We start from the raw sequence: 20,000 nt of genomic DNA, 5'->3' as shown, positions 1-20,000 counted from the left end.
GAAGATAATAAATCTGTGGATAAATCTCTGCACTTGTTCAGCAGCATGTAAACTGACTGACCAGTTCATAGTTACGTCATAGTAACACATCTAATTAACATCGAGAGCTGCAGGAAAAGGAATTGTTGGAAAACTTGGCAACCCAACTGGTGGATTTTTTACTCTTAGTTATGGTGACTTTGGGTCGGTTTAATGTAGAGTTTAAGGTGTTGAAGGTACTTAGGAAATTTACTGTACTTCTTCTGAGGGTGATTCAGGTAAGTACACACCCTCATACACACACACACCATCACACACATCATACAAACACACATCATACACACCATCATACACACACACACACACACACACACTCACACACACCATCATACACACACACCATCATACACACCATCATACACATACACACCATCATACACACCATACACACCATACACACACACACACACCATCATACACACCATCATACACACACACACACCATCATACACACCATCATACACACACACACACACACACACACACCATCATACACACCATCATACACATACACACACATCATACACACACACACACCATCATACACACACACACACACCATCATACACAGACACACCATCATACACACACACACACACACACACCCCATCATACACACCATCATACACACACACACACACACATACACACCATCATACACACACACACACACACATATACACACACATCATACACACACACACACACATCATCCTCTTCCTTTCCAGCAGTCTGTAAATTTCTTTCTTTCCTTTATTTTAAACGGATACAATTGCTAAGGAAAGATCCACATTTTTCTCCATCAGTTTAATAAATAGTTATTTTTAAAATGTATAAAAGCACCGAAAACAAACATAAAACCTGGTCAAATATGAAGGTTTACATTTACACAAGTTGATAGACTCCTTTATCATTAAGGGCCTTGCTTAGGGGCCCAGCAGTGCTGCCTTAGTGGTGTTGGGATTTAATATCATGACCTTCTGAATGATAATCCAACAGCTTAACCACTCAGAACAAGTGAATGAATTGGCAGAATATCAGTCCAGTGTTTGTGTTTGGACATGTCTCCTGTCAATCAGGCTACAGACACACTACTCTACACTCCACTGGAGATTGTGAGGCCAGAGCTTCATGAACAGGGGCAGGGACGGAGGGGTGGTCTCAAGTCATACAAAAATCAAACCCACCTAACTTTTAGAGAACTAATCATACCTAATGCACCTTTAAACAAATAGCATTTGTTGTCCAAAAGTGAACAGACACAAAGAGACTCACCTCCATGTTTGCAGACTGCAGCAGCAGGTCAGTGAGGTCACTATAGCTCTCTGAAGGGAAGACATGGTCCTCTGTGTAAACGATGTTGAGTCGTAAAGAACCCAGTTCGTCGGCCTTCACCGATTTACCGCAGTTATCCCTCGGCTGCAGGAAGTACCTGTGAGTGAGAGAGAGACATAAAGAGAGTTAAAAAGAAAGAACATCTCTTTCAAGTCAATACAGTTTATTAACATCATGTGCTTTAGTATGTACTAATGCTGAGATTTAGTACCATGCGTCATGAACGCCTTCCTGACCCAAAACCTTCAGTGGTACCCGAACGCCTCCTAAAAACTCGTCTCCGAACTTCAGGTTACTGGCATTCCACAGATCCACCCTGGACAAACCAAACCAAAAGGACAGATTGTTCATGATGCCACACTCAGTTACATTCAGGATGAAACACCACTGAGGTAGAAAACAATAAGCACTGCCGAATACGGCTGGTCTCAAATCTGTCGCAAATCTGCCGTCATTTTGATGTTTTATGTTTATTTCTGTGATGAGGACCATCCTGAATGGATCGGTAAATGTACAGTCTGTGAACCTGATAACTGTTGATATGGTTGATGTTTTCAGTGTGAAAGAAAAAATTTGGTTTTGCTGAATGTCAAGCATGAGAGAGAAGCTGGTGAGGAAACGACTGCTTCTAGATGTTATTGAATATATATATATATATATATATATATATGAATACAACTGATGATGGTGTGGTGGAAGTATAACAAGTAAATCAATAAAAATAAATCTAATTTTGCTTTTGTAGGAAAATAATAAATAATCTTGGTGTTAATAAATTAATAAACAGATCGCACTGTATATCGTCACCAAACCATTATAACAGAATGTCTTATTATTCTTTAACTTTACACACACTGTACAATGATGCTCTCTCTCTCTCTCTCTCTCTCACACACACACACACACACACACAGACACACACACAACACAGACACACGTTCACACACACTCACACACATACACACACATTCACACACACACACACACACACACATTCACACAGACGATCACACACACACACACACACACACATTCACACACACACATACACACACACGTTCACACACACACGTTCACACACACACACACACACACACACACACACACACACACACACACACACACACACACACACACACACACACACACCTGAGCGCTAATTTATCCACATCCTCCTCCTCCACGTCAAACTGCCGCTTGGTGTAGCTGAGTGGTCTGGTGATCTGCAAGGACAGTTCAGATGACACACGTTACTATGACAACAGAAAAGATCATTGCATGCTGTAATGCCTGTAATGCTCTGAAAATGCTTCTGTATGATCAGTTCGACCGTGTTTTACCCTGACTCTCTTATAAAATACTTTTACCCTGACTCTCTTATAAAATACTTTTACCCTGACTCTCTTATAAAATACTTTTACCCTGACTCTCTTATAAAATACTTTTACCCTGACTCTCTTATAAAATACTTTTACCCTGACTCTCTTATAAAATACTTTTACCCTGACTCTCTTATAATAACGTTGGTCTGGTTCTAGCGATCCTAGAATAGTTTACCTTCCTGATGTCGAGCCCTGGCCAGTGTTTTCATTAATGTTTCTTTCTTTCCTTATTTATTTATTTATTTGTTTGTTTGTTTGTTTGTTTGATAAAAATGGAAAATTATGTCAAATGACTAATAGGTGAGTGAGAAAAAAAAAACGTGATGACGTAAAACACAAGAAATTTTGAGTCATTTCAATTCCAGCTTAATTCTGCAGATGAAAATAAAGCTTTCTTTTATCTGGTAGATGTGTACTGTATTTGCACGATGTGGTGGCCTAGTGGTTAAGGTATTGGTCTACCAATTGGAGGGTGAATCCTAGGTCTACCAGGCTACCACTGCTGGGCCCCTGAGCATGTCCCTTAACCCTCAATTGCTCAATTGTATAAAATGAGACAAAAATGTAAGTCACTCTGGATAAGTACGTCTGCTAATGTATGTAAATGTAAACAGCACAGTGTGTGACTGGGATTAAAAAGCTCTCTCGCCACGCCATACATGTAGAAAAGGTCAGATATTACGAGAAGCTCTGTAAAGCCTGTAGACAAGAAATACGGTGAATGTTTTTAAGGTTTAATCGACACCCTGACAATAATCTTTTGTTGTGTCCTGTAACTGACTCAGACCTGATTTGCATATCAGCTCAGATTTGCACAGGATGTTGCAGACCAGGTGACGCACATGTTCAAACAACAAGCGTGTGCTGGGAGGCAGAAGAAAAAAAAAAGAACAGCTTCCGCTTGGCATTATTCTAGATTGGCTACTGATGAATGTCTGAGCTGGCATGAGACTGATTTGGAAAGTCATTTCTGAGGCTCGCAGGCTGCTGCGGCAGAGCTTTTAACCTGGAAGCTCGATACGAAGCGAGTGCTGCAGTGTTGGTGCTGCTCCAGTGCAGCTACGAGCGTGTGCACGTGCAGGGATCTGACGCAGCACATGCCTTGCTTATACTTGAGGAGAATCTTTTTGCTAAACTCCTATTATTACTCCTAGTATTACTAAAGAAGTGCTGTAAATTGAATGGAGCAGGATGTGAGAAGGAGACAAAGATCAACTCTAACAATACAAATAATACTCATTCATACACTCATACAAGTCCAGGGCTGTCAAGTGTCACACATTGAGAGTGACAGTCACGCATTTGGGTCCTTTTGTCACGCTCTCCTGCCACATATTACTATTTATCATATATTTAATAAGCCGCAGCGCCCAAAATGTATCGGTCCGACCTCTGTATCTATGGAACGAGGGCAGGAATCAAGCGCGTCTCCCCTGGAGTTCTTAGTCGAGCCTGACACTTATCAGCCAATCAAAAAAAGAGGCTACACAATAGCCAATCAAAAAATAGCACTATTGTATCTGGGTAAGATTTAACGCAACAACCAATGAAAAAAAAAAACATATCCATTAGAGAGGGTATTTTTTGAGGGTAAAATAATAAATGGAAATTGAACAAATACTTTGTATTTGGTTAAAATGTGGTCAGTGATCCTGGTGGAAGACAGTTTACTTATTTTGTCTTTGCTTTTTTTTTTTTTTTTTTTTTTGGAAAGAAGGGGGTGTCATGGGGTGGGGGTGGGGGGTGGGTTTACATGGGGGATTGGAGGTGTCACTCTTGCCTGTCTTCAAAACTTGAGAGCCCTGCAAATCTTTCTTGACATCCTTTCTTGTTTCTCTACACTTTCATCTATTTGTCCTCTATTGATGCTGGTTTATTGCTTTCTGTTTTATTGTTGCTTTATGTATGTTTCCTGTATTTGTTGGTCCAATTTGTATTTCTATGCAACTATTCTATAACTATATATATATTTCTTCTTCTTTTGTACGGTGACCTTGAGTGTTCAGAAAGGCGCCTTTAAAAATATTAAATGTATTATTATTATTATTATTATTATTTCTACTGTTTTACTGCTAGTAACATAGCTATGCTGTGACTTTAGCTATATAGCGATAGCATCAAAATCAGAGAAGCTTAATTCGTTAGCTGTCTCCAACCCGACGCTGTCGGAGAACCGACAATTTTTCCACCATAAAATCTAAAAAGTGGGTTTACTTTACAGTATCTTGGAAAGATTTGGATACTTTCGAAGTAAAAGAACTGTTTATTAAACTGCAGCTGCATTCGAACTTCTTAGCTTAAAGAATTTTTGTCTGGAACGTTGTTATTCACGGTGCAGCGTCTGATAGAGCGTGCAAGAGCTTTATTTTATTGGACCACTGAATACCAGTGAAGAGATGACAGAGAAAGTTCACCTTGAGCAGTTTGTTTAAAAAAAAAAACTGCAGACATAGAATTCTTCTTTTCTTCTATTCTACCAGAGAAGACGCACATATAATGAACAGTACTCATGTTTTGCCGAGCGCGTGTAGAGACAATGACACAATGTGTCTCGGCCTGCTTAAACTCTGAATATCACGAATATTTGCTTGATTTTGCGTTCATTTCTACAATGGCAAAATCCTGCATGGACTGATTAACATATTTCCCAGTTCAGTTAAACACGTTAATGTCAGTTGAGGTTGCTTAATGTTGAAATCCTGATTAAAAGTTTCTCAAATCTGCAGGTATGACAGGAACTCAATAATCACACTTCAGAGAAGCTTCATGAAATGTACGACGCATCAAACCTCGACGAGGACGGGCTAAAAAAAAACAGCAAAGGAATCTGAAGATGCAGCGTGCACAGGATCACTGAAAAAGTACAGGTGATGCCCTGATGATGTTTTTTTTTTCTACTGCTTTGTGTGGAAACTTCTACAGCTATCTACGCATACAAAATATATCTGGTGGGAAAATGTATGGGGCTGTTTCCTTCACGTTCAGAGTGTTATTTTACCTCTTGCTACCATGTCCTATTCTTAAGCCCCCTGACTTTCTTCATCATTACGCCTGCTGTATTTCTATTCTATCTCGATAAAGTTATTTCATATAAAGTTGGAGCAATACGGTCCGACCCCAACTGGATGAGGAACAGTTTCTACACGCCTTCCTCCGGCCCACCACCTTCCTCTGCTCAGGTAGACAAATACCCTCACGCACCCTCATAATCTCCAGAACTGTGAACACACACACAAGGCTGACATGTGTGAATGCACAACTGCACTAGGACACATTTGCACGATACTTATCATTACTTCTAAATGCACTTTTTAACGCACTTCTTTATTATCTTTCACAGTGCTGCTCCTAAACGGTAAAAACAGAAAAATAAAAAATAAATAATTGCCATTTTTGCTCCAAGCAGGAAGCTGCATCTGTAACTATATCAGTAAATCAGTTCTCAGTTAACTGTAACTATTTCTGAAGAAGAACAGCATGAGGTGTGGCACGTCCTGGACGATGTTACATCCAGATACCACTTCGCTGCGTTCCTTTTGAGCGAATGGCCTGGGCAGGACGCTGTAACACGGTTACTCTGAGGAAACCGTTCAATCCTGCGCCGGATGAGTCTCGATCATGATGTCGTGTAGCTCTGTAACTGAATGTGGGACATCTGGGTTGTAGCTAGCACGTGCTGTAGTTGGTGGTGAAGTATGTGGCACTGGGATGAACTCTGGGCTGTAGGGTTCGGTATGTGTGTGTGGCGTGCTTTGTGTGGGAAAGACCGTGACTGTCAGGGGGATGAGATCAATGGTGTGGTTTGTCTATCTTGCAGCATCGGAATGAATCCTGCTATTGTCTTATCTTGTCTATCAGTCTGTGTGAATGTGCCAGTGAACTATTCCTGTCCAGGACAGACTACAGGAGGTTGAAGCGAGTCGAGTCAGAGTTTTCGTCGATTAACGTGTCCGTCCCTCGCAGGAGTTTAAACGGCAAACGAGTCTGCTGAGGTTTTCTCTGTATGCAGTGAAGCAAAGGCAAATGCAGGGGTGTGGTCATATCCTCCTTCTGTTTTAAACCTCACACTTACACCTTTGTTCTGTTTTTTTTTTTTTTTTTCCACAGCAGCCAACCACAACGTATCACTTCTCACTATCACTTCGGCTTGTTTGTAAACTACGGATGAACCGAGGTCATGAGGGTGTGGACGCTCGTCAAGCGGAAAACCACAAATTGAAAAGCTTCATCCTTGAGTGTTCAGATAAATCTAAAAGATCTCATAGAGAGCGAAATATTTGTTCTGGATCGGCTTTTACAGGTTCGATCTGAAGAGTGTGTTAAATGATCGCTGTAAGCGGATTTTAATCAAAGCCATGTACAGTGGCTAAAACGTCAGGCTCCGTTTCCCACAGCGTAATGAGAACGATTCGCGAGAGCGTTTCCACTGCTTAATGTTTACTCAGGCAGAAACAGTTTCAGAGAATCTTGAAAGACATATGCATTGTTTGTTTCTACCTCAAAGTAGAAGACTTCATCATACTGAGGGTTGTTGGTTTTCCGCTTGACCTTGGTCTTCTTGGCTTCCGATCTGTTGGAGATGAAATAAACAGGAAGGGAGAGAGAACGTATGTGAGCTTGTACGGTTTGTGAGAATGATAGCTCTTACAACCAAATGTGTAGTGATACTAAAACATGAGGCTGTTGTCATGATTTACCTGGACGGCCCCTGTAAGGACGCAGCAGCATAAGGATCGCACTGTCCGTTAACAATAGGCAGGTCTTGGCACTCTAAAACCCTGTGGAGAGAAACAATGATCATTAGGATTAGTGGATTTAAAGATGAGCTGTTTAAACCCTGCCCTCGCTGACTTGTCCTCACACCTTGCCCTTGTACAGCCCCAGAGGCGTTGTGGAGATGGTGGCACAGCAGTAGCCTCAATGACTATCGTCCCATTGCACTCACACCCATTGTAATAAAGTGCTACGAGAAGCTCATCATGAGGCACATCAAGACCCAGTTACAACCCTCACTTTACCCACTACAGTTCGCGTATTGTCCAAACCGCTCCACGGACGATGCCATTGCCACGGCCCTTCATTTACCCCTAACCCAACAATAAAGACACTTACGTACGAATGCTGTTCATAGACTTTAGTTCAGCATTCAACACATTCATCCCTCAGCATTCTGGACTTCCTGACTGGGAGACCTCAGTCAGTCCGGATCGGGAACAGCATCTCCAGCACCACCACACTGAGCACTGGAGCCCCTCAGGGCTGTGTGATCAGTCCATTGATGTTCACCTTGCTGACTCATGACTTTGCAGCAATAAACAGATTGATCCATATCATGAAGTTCGCTGAGGACACGACCGTGGTGGGTCTCATCAGCAAGAACGATGAGTCAGCATACAGACGAGGTGCAACAGCTAACTGCCTGGTGTAGAGCCAACAACCTGTCTTCATCTGGTCACACAACAAAAGCTCCATCACCAAGAAAGCCCAGCAGCATCTCTACTTCTTACAAAGGCTGATAAAGCACACCTCCCTCCCCCCACCCTGACTAGTTTTTACAGAGGGACCATTTAGAGCATCCTGAGCAGCTGCCTCACTGTCTGATTTGGGAACTGCACCATCTTAGATCGCAAAACCCTGCAGCGGATAGTGAGGACCTCTGAGAAGATCACTGGAGTCTCTCTTCCTTCTTTCATTGACATCTACACCACACGCTCCATCCGCAAAGCCAACAGCATTGTGGATGACCCCACACACCCTTCACACACACACACTATTCACCCTCCTGCCGCCTGGAAAAAGGGTACCGAAGCATTCGGTCCCTCACGACCAGACTGTGTAACAGTTTCTTTCCACAAGTCATCAGACTCCTCAATAACTGAACTGAACAGTACCGAGCACAACACACACACACACACACACACACACACACACACACACACACACACACACACACACACACACACACACACACAATCAACAGTATGGATTGTGATGACCTACACAAAATACTTCCAATTTACGTCCATGTCTACATCATATCGAACACCATATCAAACTGTTTACATGCTGATCTGGACACGGTTTTTGTTCTTTACACATGCTGTCTTTCACATTCCAGTCGTTTTACACAATACATTACAATACCTCATGTAACTGCTGCTATAATACTAATGTGTTCATTCCAGTATTTCTGCACATGCAACATTGTTAGGACATACAGTGTTTACACCGGTCGGCACTGCTATTGTGTATTGTCTTCTGTGTAATGTCTTGTATTATTTGTTTGCACTGTCTTTTGTCCTGTATTGTCTTATTGTCTTTTATCTTCATGCACTTTATGTGGCTAGAACTACTTAATTATGTCCTTAGTCCTGTCATTGTTCTATGTAGCATCATGATCCTGGAGAAACGTTGTCTCACTTCACTGTGTACTGTAACAGCTATATATGGTTGCAATGACAATAAAAGCTTCTTGACTTGACTTGAGCTTAAAGCGAGTGCAATTACCACAAGGCAGAAAGAAACAGGATGGTCAAAGTTCATTTCTGAAACCTTAGCTACAGATCCTGGAAAATGTAGAAAATAACTACATGACCATTAGCAGCACAAAGTCAGTTGTGTGGCAGACTAGAACTCTGACATGCCCGAGGTCTAAGCAGCACGAGACGACTGAGAAGAGTTTGACCTGCAGATGAGGAATCGGGAATGACAGCGTAGCACCTCTGACATTACACCTTACACACTGACCAGGGCCGGTCAGGCTTTATTAAAATCAAGTATGCAAGAATGGTGTCACTTACTAAGGTTTTGGGATAAAAATGATTTCAAAATGATTTTATATTTTATTATAATTTTGTTATTCATTCATTCATTCATTTTCTACCGCTTATCCGAACTCCTCGGGTCACGGGCATCAAGGCAGGATACACCCTGGACGGAGTACCAACCCATCGCAGGACACACACACACACACACACACACTATCCTATTTCACTCCGGACAATTTTCCAGAGATGCCAATCAACCTACCATGCATGTCTTTCGACCGGGGGAGGAAACCGGAGTACCCGGAGGAAACCCCCGAGGCACGGGGAGAACATGCAAACTCCACACACACAAGGTGGAGGCAGGAATCGAACCCTCAACCCTGGAGGTGTGAGTTGAACGTGCTAACCACTTAGCCACCGTGCCCCCCCAATTTTGTTATTATTATTATTTTAATAATATTAATATTATTTTATGAGCATTATGTTTTTATCTTGCCTACCAAAGGCAATATATTCCTAGAAAAGTTTCAAGAAACTATCCTCCACTTTATAATCTCAGACCCATTCCTGCTCTCTGAGATGCTCCAGGATCTAAAATGTGAAGACGTTTATCTACAACTGCCAAAAGGTCTGTGTAAGGTTATCAACAGAGGAAAACCACACATCTCACGCTGAAAGCCAACAGAGTCCCGACTTGGACTGTCAGAGACAAAATAATTTGTTTGTTTATACTGATTCTGAAACTGATCCCATTAAACTGCAGGACTTGAGCTGAGTGACGTTTTAAACCCAGGCCCAACGTTTGGCTTCTTGCCAGGTTGAAATCTCTCTGTCTGTTTTGACTGCTGATCGGTTACGTTAATGACACCCTGAAATGTCACGGTGAAATATTTACACAATTCCACAGAACAGAATATTAATTTCCAGCGACGATCCTGTTCAAAAGTTTACACACACACACACACACCCCAGCTCTTATTGTGTCTCGTGGTCTCTGCCATGTAAAATAACTTCGTCTGGAACTAAATAAAAACAAACAATGATCCGTCTTTTTGTGGAGTCTGTAAACTAAACTTATGGGCTCTACTGTGTGGTGTTGATATTTTTTCCACCTGGTCTTGCACTTTCTCAGATACCTACACTTTCTTTTAATTTCCATGTTTGGAAATTACAGACAAGAATTTAACACAATGGTGCTTAATAACTGAATGCAATCTAGTCCCTCGATGAACCCATGGTGAGCGCTGAACATATGAGCGCTCATATGATCTCGCACGTCTCCTCGTGTTCGCATATCAGCTTAGGGAAAATACAACTGCCGTCACCTTGGTGACCCGAAACATCCTTTCACTCGTTAATACCTCACTTACAGAGGAATGTGTAAGAAACGCTGACAGATTCGAAGCGACAGACGAATCAGAGTTTTGTCACAGAGTGTATTTTTGGACGCTGTTGCCTGGGCAGCAATCTGGAACTAATCAGATTTCACTTTACTCATTTCCTCTGTGAAAATGCAGCAGAGATCCAGAGACCCAGAATGCTTTAAGCAACCTAAGAAAGCTGGAATCAACACGAGTCTTCTTACATTTCTATTTATTTCGACGTTTTTTTTGAGAGAAGATAAGGACGCTAAATAGTGAATCTGCTTATTAACCTTAGACCTAAAGTAGTTTAGCTCTATTGTGTCTGACATCTTAATGCTGGGCTTTATATTGTGGAATCGCTCTCGACTCATGATGATGACAATTTTGCCCTACATGATGATTACAGAGTCTGTCTCACACTTCGTAACGATCTACTGACACAAACAAGCTGTATGAATATTCTTCTGGCTTCTTTCGTTTGTTCTGCTGTTTCTCTCCGGTTGTGTCTTAAATGTCAGCTTCATGCATGCCACTGAACATGTTCAGCACGCACACATACACACACACACACACACACACACACACACACACACACACACACACACACATACACACACACACACACACAGATACACACACACACACATACACACACACACACACATACACACACGCACACACACACATACACACTCACATACACACACATACACACACACATACACACACACATACACACACACACACACACACACACACACACACACATACACACACACATACACACACACATACACACACACACACACACATACACACACACACACACACACACATACACACACACACACACACAGATGAACACTCACACACATACACACACACACATACACACACATACACACACATACACATACACATACACACACACACACACACACACATACACACACACACACACACACACATACACACACACACACACACACACACATATACACACACATATACACACACATACATACACACACACATACACACACACACTGCACCAGGTTTGTCAAGCCAGCTTTTGTGACACTGGCTTACAAAATGCCCCAAAACGCTTTTAATCTGAGACCAAAAAAAAAAGTGCTTGTTTGGTGATCAGCATTAAACTTCTTGTCACTTCACTCCACAGCGGTGGTTAATGCAAAGCAATATAAATTCTCGGCGCTTTAAGAATTCAGAGTTTTTTTTGTTTTTTTTTATATGTTTCTGTTTTTGTTCCTGACCGACCGTCTATTTCTTTTTTTCTTTTTTTTGCTTTAAGTCCGACCGACTTGCCGGTTGTAAATTTGCGTTAAGACCGACCAATTTTTTTTTTACTCTTCAAACAACTAATACAAAAGCAATAAAATAATATGAATTATATTTTAGTAAGTATTGTAAATATATAAATTGCCTAGGCCTACATACAAACGAAGGCTACGTTCTTTTTTTTAAATAAAAACCCGTGACGTCATCTATGTTTACACTATTGGTTACCGGATGTCACACTGTGCGTTCGCTTCATCTCATTCTCTCTTTCACTGTCAGTCAACGGTTCGCGCTGCGGCTTCAGTAAACAAAATGTTCACAGCCACCGTTCAAAGACACAAAAGACCTACCTACTTTTTTTTTTTTTTACTGTTACTGCAAACCAAAATATTTTTAAGGATGGTATCATACAAATGATTTTCTTGACTTCAAACTAAACGTTGATATCAAACTTATTCCTGCTTCTTGAGATGCCCCAAGTGCTAAAATGTGACTGTTATCTTCAACCACTAAGATTCTGTGTAAGGTTCTCTAACAAAATGTCCCATAAGATGATTTCAGCACCGTATAAGTAGTCAAAAGGGTTAAATAGTTTGCCTCATGATTAATATGAGTTAATTCCCTTACAGTCAAATGTTTGCAGTCAAATGTAGCTTTCTGGGTGACGTGGTGCTGCAGCTCACAGCTCCAGGGTCCCTGCTTCGATCCTGTTCCTCAGGGATCCATACCCCCACCCCCACCTCCACCCCAGTTCCTTCACACCTCACAAAAACAGATCTGGCTGTGATAAAAACTTGAACCTAACTGATAATGTTTGAGCAAATAAAAATCGGAGGATGGAAACGAGATACACTGTGTATCTCTCTAGTTCCTTTAGCGCTAGGTTTCAAACTTTACGTTACAAAGAAAGTGTGAAACACTGAAAAGTAGTTTAGCGATTTAAGGTTTAACATCCTATAAGCTGTAAAGCCACGGACTGGAAGGTCAGCACTCAGGCATTCGGACTGCTTTGTCTTTGCGCTGCTAAATGTGACGTATGCTTGTATTGTGAGCGTGCGCACGGATACGCTTATACACAAGGGACAACCGACGAGCTCTAATCAACGCAAAGTGACAAATCGCTCTATTTAACTGTGACATGCTGCTGTTTGGGTTTGTGAAAATGTAACATAATGTACACGTGTGACTGACTTCCAGCAAATGAGAGATGAGCTTGTGTTTTTCAGATCGAAGCTGAATTTTTACCCACTCGCAACACCACTGGCGTCATGACTGTGTGTCTGACGCAAAGCTGCATCGCTCACACACACACGCACACACACTCTCATTCATACTCCAGTATTATTCATGCTCATTCTGACAATATCAAACACACACACATCTACCTTTACTGCATTAACGTGATAATGTCTCCCTCTCTGTCTCACACGCACAAAAACCACTATTAACATTAACATGAATCTGTTTATGGAAAAATATCCAGGCCATTCCACACCATAAAGCAAAGCTAATATATTTATGCAGTTTATATTACAATCATTAGTGTACTTTATTCGTCCAGGCTTATTATGACCTTTTTCTTGGCCTCTGCTCCGGGTGTGTGTTTAACGAGGGCAGGCTGTGTGGTGAGTGTTTAAACACCTTAATATGGCAGCACTTCCTGTGTGCTAAGCCTGTCTGGCTTAGTAATGCACGGCTTACCGGATGCCCCAGCAACGTGACGTGCTGCAATGATGCTACGGCTGCTGACACTCGGAGCGGCAACACACAGGATGTCCACAATAACAAGAACATCTCTACACCTGATCGTTCCTGTAGCAGCAGACTGGAAAATTACCAGGAGCGTCATGGAAGACCTGGACAATTCCCTGCTGGAACACCAGGGGGCATTCTAGCCAGGGTTTGGTTATATCCTGTTGCCATGTGTCTTTGTTTGTGTTCTGTCTTTGTTTATGTTCTGTGCTCTAACAAGTGTTTGCCCTGCCTGATCCCTCATTACCTCCCCTATTTATACCTAATTACCTCCCCTATTTATACCTAATTACCTCCCCTATTTATCCCGGTTGTCCTGTGTGTTTTGTTTGCTAAGTCCCTGTCGTTGTGTGTTGTTTGTTACTTCGTGTTCTCTGATTTATGACTTTTTTACTTCTTTTTTTTAGACGTTTAGTTTTCCCCCTTGTGTTTTCCTGTGCCTGTTGATTTTGTTATTTTTTTAAATAAACCCTGGCTTGTCGTCTATCCCTACATTTGGGTCTGAATGTGCACACTTTTCAGAGAGGAACCTGACGTGGTCCTGGAGGTTCGACGTGTCCTGTGCTCTGAGATGCTTTTCAGCTCACGGCGGTTGTAAAGAGTGTTTATTTGAGTTACAGTAGCCTTCCTGGCATCTCAGAGCATTATGTTTGTCCAAAAAGAGGCTTCCAGCTGCAGACCTGCTACTCGCATGATGCTTTTTGCACTGTTGTGTGTAAAATCTCGGCAGATTCTGAAATACTCCGACTAACCCAACACCAACAGCCACAGTTTGCAGCTTACAGGATGTCGTTCGAAACACTGTTCATGAAGATGAAACCCAGGTAAAGCCGTCCATCCTCGAGAGACCCGTCTGTGCTCCGGGATGAGAAAACCGACTCTAGCAGATAAATGATCTTGATACTGCACGTGCAATCACACAGGATTATTCCTCTGATGAATTTCTGTGCATGAAGACAATGAAAATGGGTCTAAAAAAAAAAAAGGAAACCGAGAAAAAAAGCGAGATGCCTCCCCAGAGAATGTTGTGTATTTTCTGTGAGTCATTTTGCCCTAAACAAATAGAAAAGTAGAAACATACGGCAAGTTGGAAAATAAATCAATCTTTGACCGTATTTGTCTGTGTCTGGAATGTAGCTAATCCTCGTCAGGATCAGGTTTTGTATTTATGTAGTAGTAATAATAATAATAATAAGAGATGAGGAGCTGATTTGCCTGAAGTGATTTCTCATATTAGAGATGAAACTACAATGTTTCTGTCACCAGATTTCAGAAAACTTCAGAAAACTTCAGAAAAAAAAAGTACGAATGCAGCCTTTCCTCAACTTGAGAAATCCTCTGAATGGTATTGAGTTTCCTACACGAGCAGGCAGGTAAATGACGTTAGCGGCGGTGCTATTGGCTGACGGGGGAAGTGCAGGGAGACCGGGGATTGGCTGACTCACCGGGTTGCCAGCTTGTGGCAGACGCCTCCGTTGTCCGTGATGACCTCGCTCAGGCGCAGCTCCAAGTGAACCTTTCCCTGTGGAGGATGGGATAGCGTTACCATGGGTACACACACCACCCGATGAGAAAAAGTGAATGAGGGGAAGAAAACCCCAAAATGTGTCTGTGAGAATTAGAGAGAGAGGGGGGTGAGAGAGAGAGAGAGAGAGAGAGGAAGTGAGAGCGAGGATCCAGAGAGAGTTTTAGGTGTCGCAGTTGCTTCATCATGTAATTTGGTTTGTGTACAGTTGTTAGCTCTGATGTAGCGGATCATATTTGGAGAATGAAACTTGTGTGGGTAGAAAGGAACTAATTATATCATCGTGTGTGTGTGTGTGTGTGTGTGTGTGTGTGTGTGTGTGTGTGTGTGTAAAAGAGTGTGTGTGTGAAAGCCTTCTGAGAGATGCACTGTCAAACTCCAGCCAACATCATCAATATGCAAATGAGACTTGACAGGCGTCTGGGGACTCTCACACACACACACACACACACACACACACACACACACACACACACACACACACACACAAAACAATGTGCTCTCTATGATTGTAAGGAGATGCTCTATCTCTCCTCTCCATTTCAGCCCATTCTTTTTCTCTATGTCTCTTTCTCTCTCTCTCTTTCTCTCTCTCTCTGTGTCTTGCTCTCTCTATAACACACACTTCCTTTCTTTTGCAGTCATGAATGAATACGACTGTGTTACAGGAGATCCGCTTTAGGGCAAAGCTAGCCCTCTGAATAATACAGATGTTTCTTGGGGCTGAACAGAGAAATTGTCTGTGTGTGAACTATTTCTTTGAACTGAACTTAGAGGACGCCTTCAGTCACCCAGGACAGTCCATTTTTTAGGGTAAATGTAAATCTCATTAAAAAAAAAAAGCTCTGATTGTAAATATACTCTCCACACACACACACACACACACACACCCACACACACACCCACACATATAAACGCACTGATTCATTTAAAGGTGCACTCTGAAACAGATCCTGAGCGACTAAATGACTGAGTATGACTCATTCTTGCAGTCATTTCTAAGCGCTTTGTCTCTAATCACTATGCTGTAGAATCTCCGAGAAAGCTGATGTGCTTATACATGTTCATGTTCATCGAGATGTTCTGTGCTCTAATTACATAATATTTTTATTCTAGTGTGACGTCAGGCCCCAGCTCACGTCCCCTCGTCGACCCTGACCGCTTCCCTTCCGTAAATCTTTACCTTATTTACCTTGGATAGTTTAAAGGGTTATGAGTTTAATCCTCAGGATTACACAGAGCCCTTAAACTGGACCTGATAGCTCCAACTGTGTGCTTTGCATTCTGAATTACTTATAAGTCACTTTAGACAGAAGCCACGTGAATGAACCTGGTTCTGAGCCTTTTGAGGAACTGGACGCTGATAGCTGCACCCCTGTTATCTTTAGATGTATTGCCTGTATGTTATTTATAGCACACACCAGACCCCCCCTCGATTAATCGACTAGCTCGCCGTCTGTGTATGATGATGATTACACAAAGATTGAAGAGTAAAAAAGTCTTTCCCTTCAGACAAATTTATTTTTAGTAGCTGTACATAATACAGTTTAGACAAACGAGTCGAGTGACTCGCAGGGACAGAAAAAAAGAGGAATAAAGCTGAAGAAAGAGAAGATCCCTACCTGCACCTCAGAATCTGCGCTGATGGGCTGCAGCTGGAACCACGTGTCTTTACCATGATACTTCTGAAGGTCCTCCTTCTTCACCGCCACCTTACCTGTGGACACACGAGCAATCACAACACAGCTCTACTGACACATAGAACGTGCTCAGAAACAGAACTCGGCATCACATATAAAGTCACTTTATCCTTCTGTTCTTGCATTTGAAATACCGCAGCAAATGAAAAAGGCTTTTCAGTCCAGTCGGTGGAAATCACACTCGGCCTGCGCTTATTAACTGCTAGTTTTTTCTCACAGAACAGAAAGGCACGCGAGTGTAAAGCTCCCAGAAAGCTCCCAGAGATCTGAGTGGAAATTCAAAAGCTTGAGTAAATAGGAACTGATTTTCAGCTCATGGTATCTCAGTATGTGGAACAGAATCTTGACTAAAACAAAGTAGGGAGTGTTAGTAATCCCGCCGTTCAGGACTCCCCTCCGTGTCGTCATACATCATCGCTCCTAGCATGCTGTGCACTTGACATTTCTTTGCTTACCAGCTTCTGAGAGAGGCTGCAGGCAGAAATGGATAATAGTCAGATTAACAGAACAGGCCCGTGCAGGGAAATCACTCTCTCATTCATTTTCTACCGCTTATCCAAACTTCTCGGGTCACGGGGAGCCTGTGCCTCAGGCTTCATCGGGCATCAAGGCAGGATACACCCTGGATGGAGTGCCAACCCATCACAGGGCACACACACACTCTCATTCACTCACACACTATGGACAATTTTCCAGAGATGCCAATCAACCTACCATACATGTCTTTGGACCGGGGGAGGAAACCGGAGTACCCGGAGGAAACCCCCGAGGCACGGGGAGAACATGTAAACTCCACACACACAAGGTGGAGGTGGGAATCGATCCCCCAACCCTGGAGGTGTGAGGCGAACGTGCTAACCACTAAGCCACCGTGCCCATGCAGGGAGATCAAACCTGCTCTAATACTGCGTCAGACGCTTTACCTGAAATAATGTGTGACACTGCAGTAGTCATCGTGTGCACAGAGAAGCATATTTATTTACAGGCTCTACTGATGGACTTTGTTTTATTTAAAACGTTTCCGACAACATTTATTTGCTTTGGAGAGCGATGAACTTCTGTCACATCTGCACGTTTTCAGTGTGTGTATTTTAGACCACAATCTGTCTTCTGTCTATAAGGATTTTATGTTTGGTGTATTTTGTTTCTCAGCCCATCAGAGCAGTTGGTCATGAGCCAAGACACAAAATGAAGTCACACACAGATGACAAGCAGATGCACCAGACTGATAGAACCGAGTCTGTAATGCACAAACGCCTGCTGTTTCCTGGCCAAACCACCTCAAAACAAGTGGGGAAAGATACAACTTAACAAAAGTTAAAGTAGACTGTCATTCATGATCATCTAACCGGTGTGAGCAGAAATAACTGGCTTTGGGAACATTAGATTTCCTCTTGTGATATTTACTATTTATTTAGTGTAGTGTGTTTTCACTCTAAAGCTCTTCTCTCTCTCCTGTTTAGTTGTTGGCTCTTGAGAAGAACAGTGTGGTCTGACTTTCTTCATGGCTTATGTGTGTGTGTGTGTGTGTGTGTGTGTGTGTGTGTGTGTGTGTGTGTGTGTGTGTGTGTGTGTGTGTGTGTGTGTGTACACTGTGGCTGTCATACTGCCTTCTGTTACTTTAATCTGTGTTCATGTGATGTGTAGATTAAGTATCGAACATAGCTTTAAACCTTGTCACTTACTCTGAGCCTAGCACTGGTGCAGACAATAAACAAACAAACAAACAACAAATAAATAAATAAATACCAGGGTTGAAGGTTGTAGAGTGAAGAAATAAGTGGCAGACAAAAATAAAGCTGTTTCCTTCTTGTTCTCCCTGATTTAGTCTTGCAGTTCCCACTCACTCACTGTCTCACTCACTCTCACTCACTCACTGTCTCACTCACTCTCACTCACTCACTGTCTCACTCACTCTCACTCACTCACTGTCTCACTCACTCTCACTCACTCACTGTCTCACTCACTCTCACTCACTCACTCTCACTCACTCACTGTCTCTCACTCACTCACTCACTGTCTCACTCACTCACTCTCACTGTCTCACTCACTCACTCTCACTCACTGTCTCACTCACTCACTGTCTCACTCACTCTCACTCACTCACTGTCTCACTCACTCACTCTCACTCACTGTCTCACTCACTGTCTCACTCACTGTCTCACTCACTCACTGTCTCACTCATTATCTCACTCACTCACTATCTCACTCACTGACTCACTGTCTCACTCACTCTCACTCACTGACTCATTGTCTCACTCACTGTCTCACTCACTCTCACTCACTCACTGTCTCACTCACTCTCACTCACTCTCACTCACTCTCTCATTGTCTCACTCACTGTGTCACTCACTGACTCACTCACTCTCACTCACCGCTTATCCAAACTTCTCGGGTCACAGGGAGCCTGTACCTATCTCAGGCGTCATCGGGCATCAAGGCAGGATACACCCTGGATGGAGTGCCAACCCATCACAGGGCACACACACACACTCTCATTCACACACACACACTCTCATTCACACACACACACACACACTACGGACGATTTTCCAGAGATGTCAATCAACCTACCATGCATGGCTTTGGACCGGGGGAGGAAACCGGAGTACCCGGAGGAAACCCCCGAGGCACGGGGAGAACATGCAAACTCCACACACACAAGGTGGAGGCGGGAATCGAACCCCCAACCCTGGAGGTGTGAGGCAAACGTGCTAACCACTAAGCCACCGTGCCCATGCAGGGAGATCAAACCTGCTCTAATACTGCATCAGACGCTTTACCTGAAATAATGTGTGACACTGCAGTAGTCATCGTGTGCACAGAGAAGCATATTT

At 42.6% G+C, this 20,000-nt stretch overlaps 1 protein-coding gene across 1 annotated transcript in view; it reads right to left on the bottom strand.

Moving 5' to 3' along the window:
* rasa3 (RAS p21 protein activator 3) overlaps positions 1-20,000 on the bottom strand; it is a 70,016-nt gene that overhangs the window by 20,994 nt on the left and 29,022 nt on the right. The window contains exons 4-10 of the mRNA XM_047803269.1: positions 17,086-17,180; positions 15,384-15,460; positions 7,454-7,534; positions 7,254-7,326; positions 2,524-2,597; positions 1,586-1,690; positions 1,315-1,471 (exon numbers count right to left, since the gene is read on the bottom strand). Of these exons, the coding sequence (XP_047659225.1) occupies positions 1,315-1,471; positions 1,586-1,690; positions 2,524-2,597; positions 7,254-7,326; positions 7,454-7,534; positions 15,384-15,460; positions 17,086-17,180 (662 nt within the window). The remainder of the gene's footprint in view (positions 1-1,314; positions 1,472-1,585; positions 1,691-2,523; positions 2,598-7,253; positions 7,327-7,453; positions 7,535-15,383; positions 15,461-17,085; positions 17,181-20,000) is intronic.

The sequence above is a fragment of the Tachysurus fulvidraco genome, chromosome 18 (assembly GCF_022655615.1).
Source record: "Tachysurus fulvidraco isolate hzauxx_2018 chromosome 18, HZAU_PFXX_2.0, whole genome shotgun sequence".
Lineage (NCBI taxonomy): Eukaryota > Metazoa > Chordata > Actinopteri > Siluriformes > Bagridae > Tachysurus > Tachysurus fulvidraco.
This window is presented reverse-complemented; position numbering and strand designations above follow the sequence as displayed.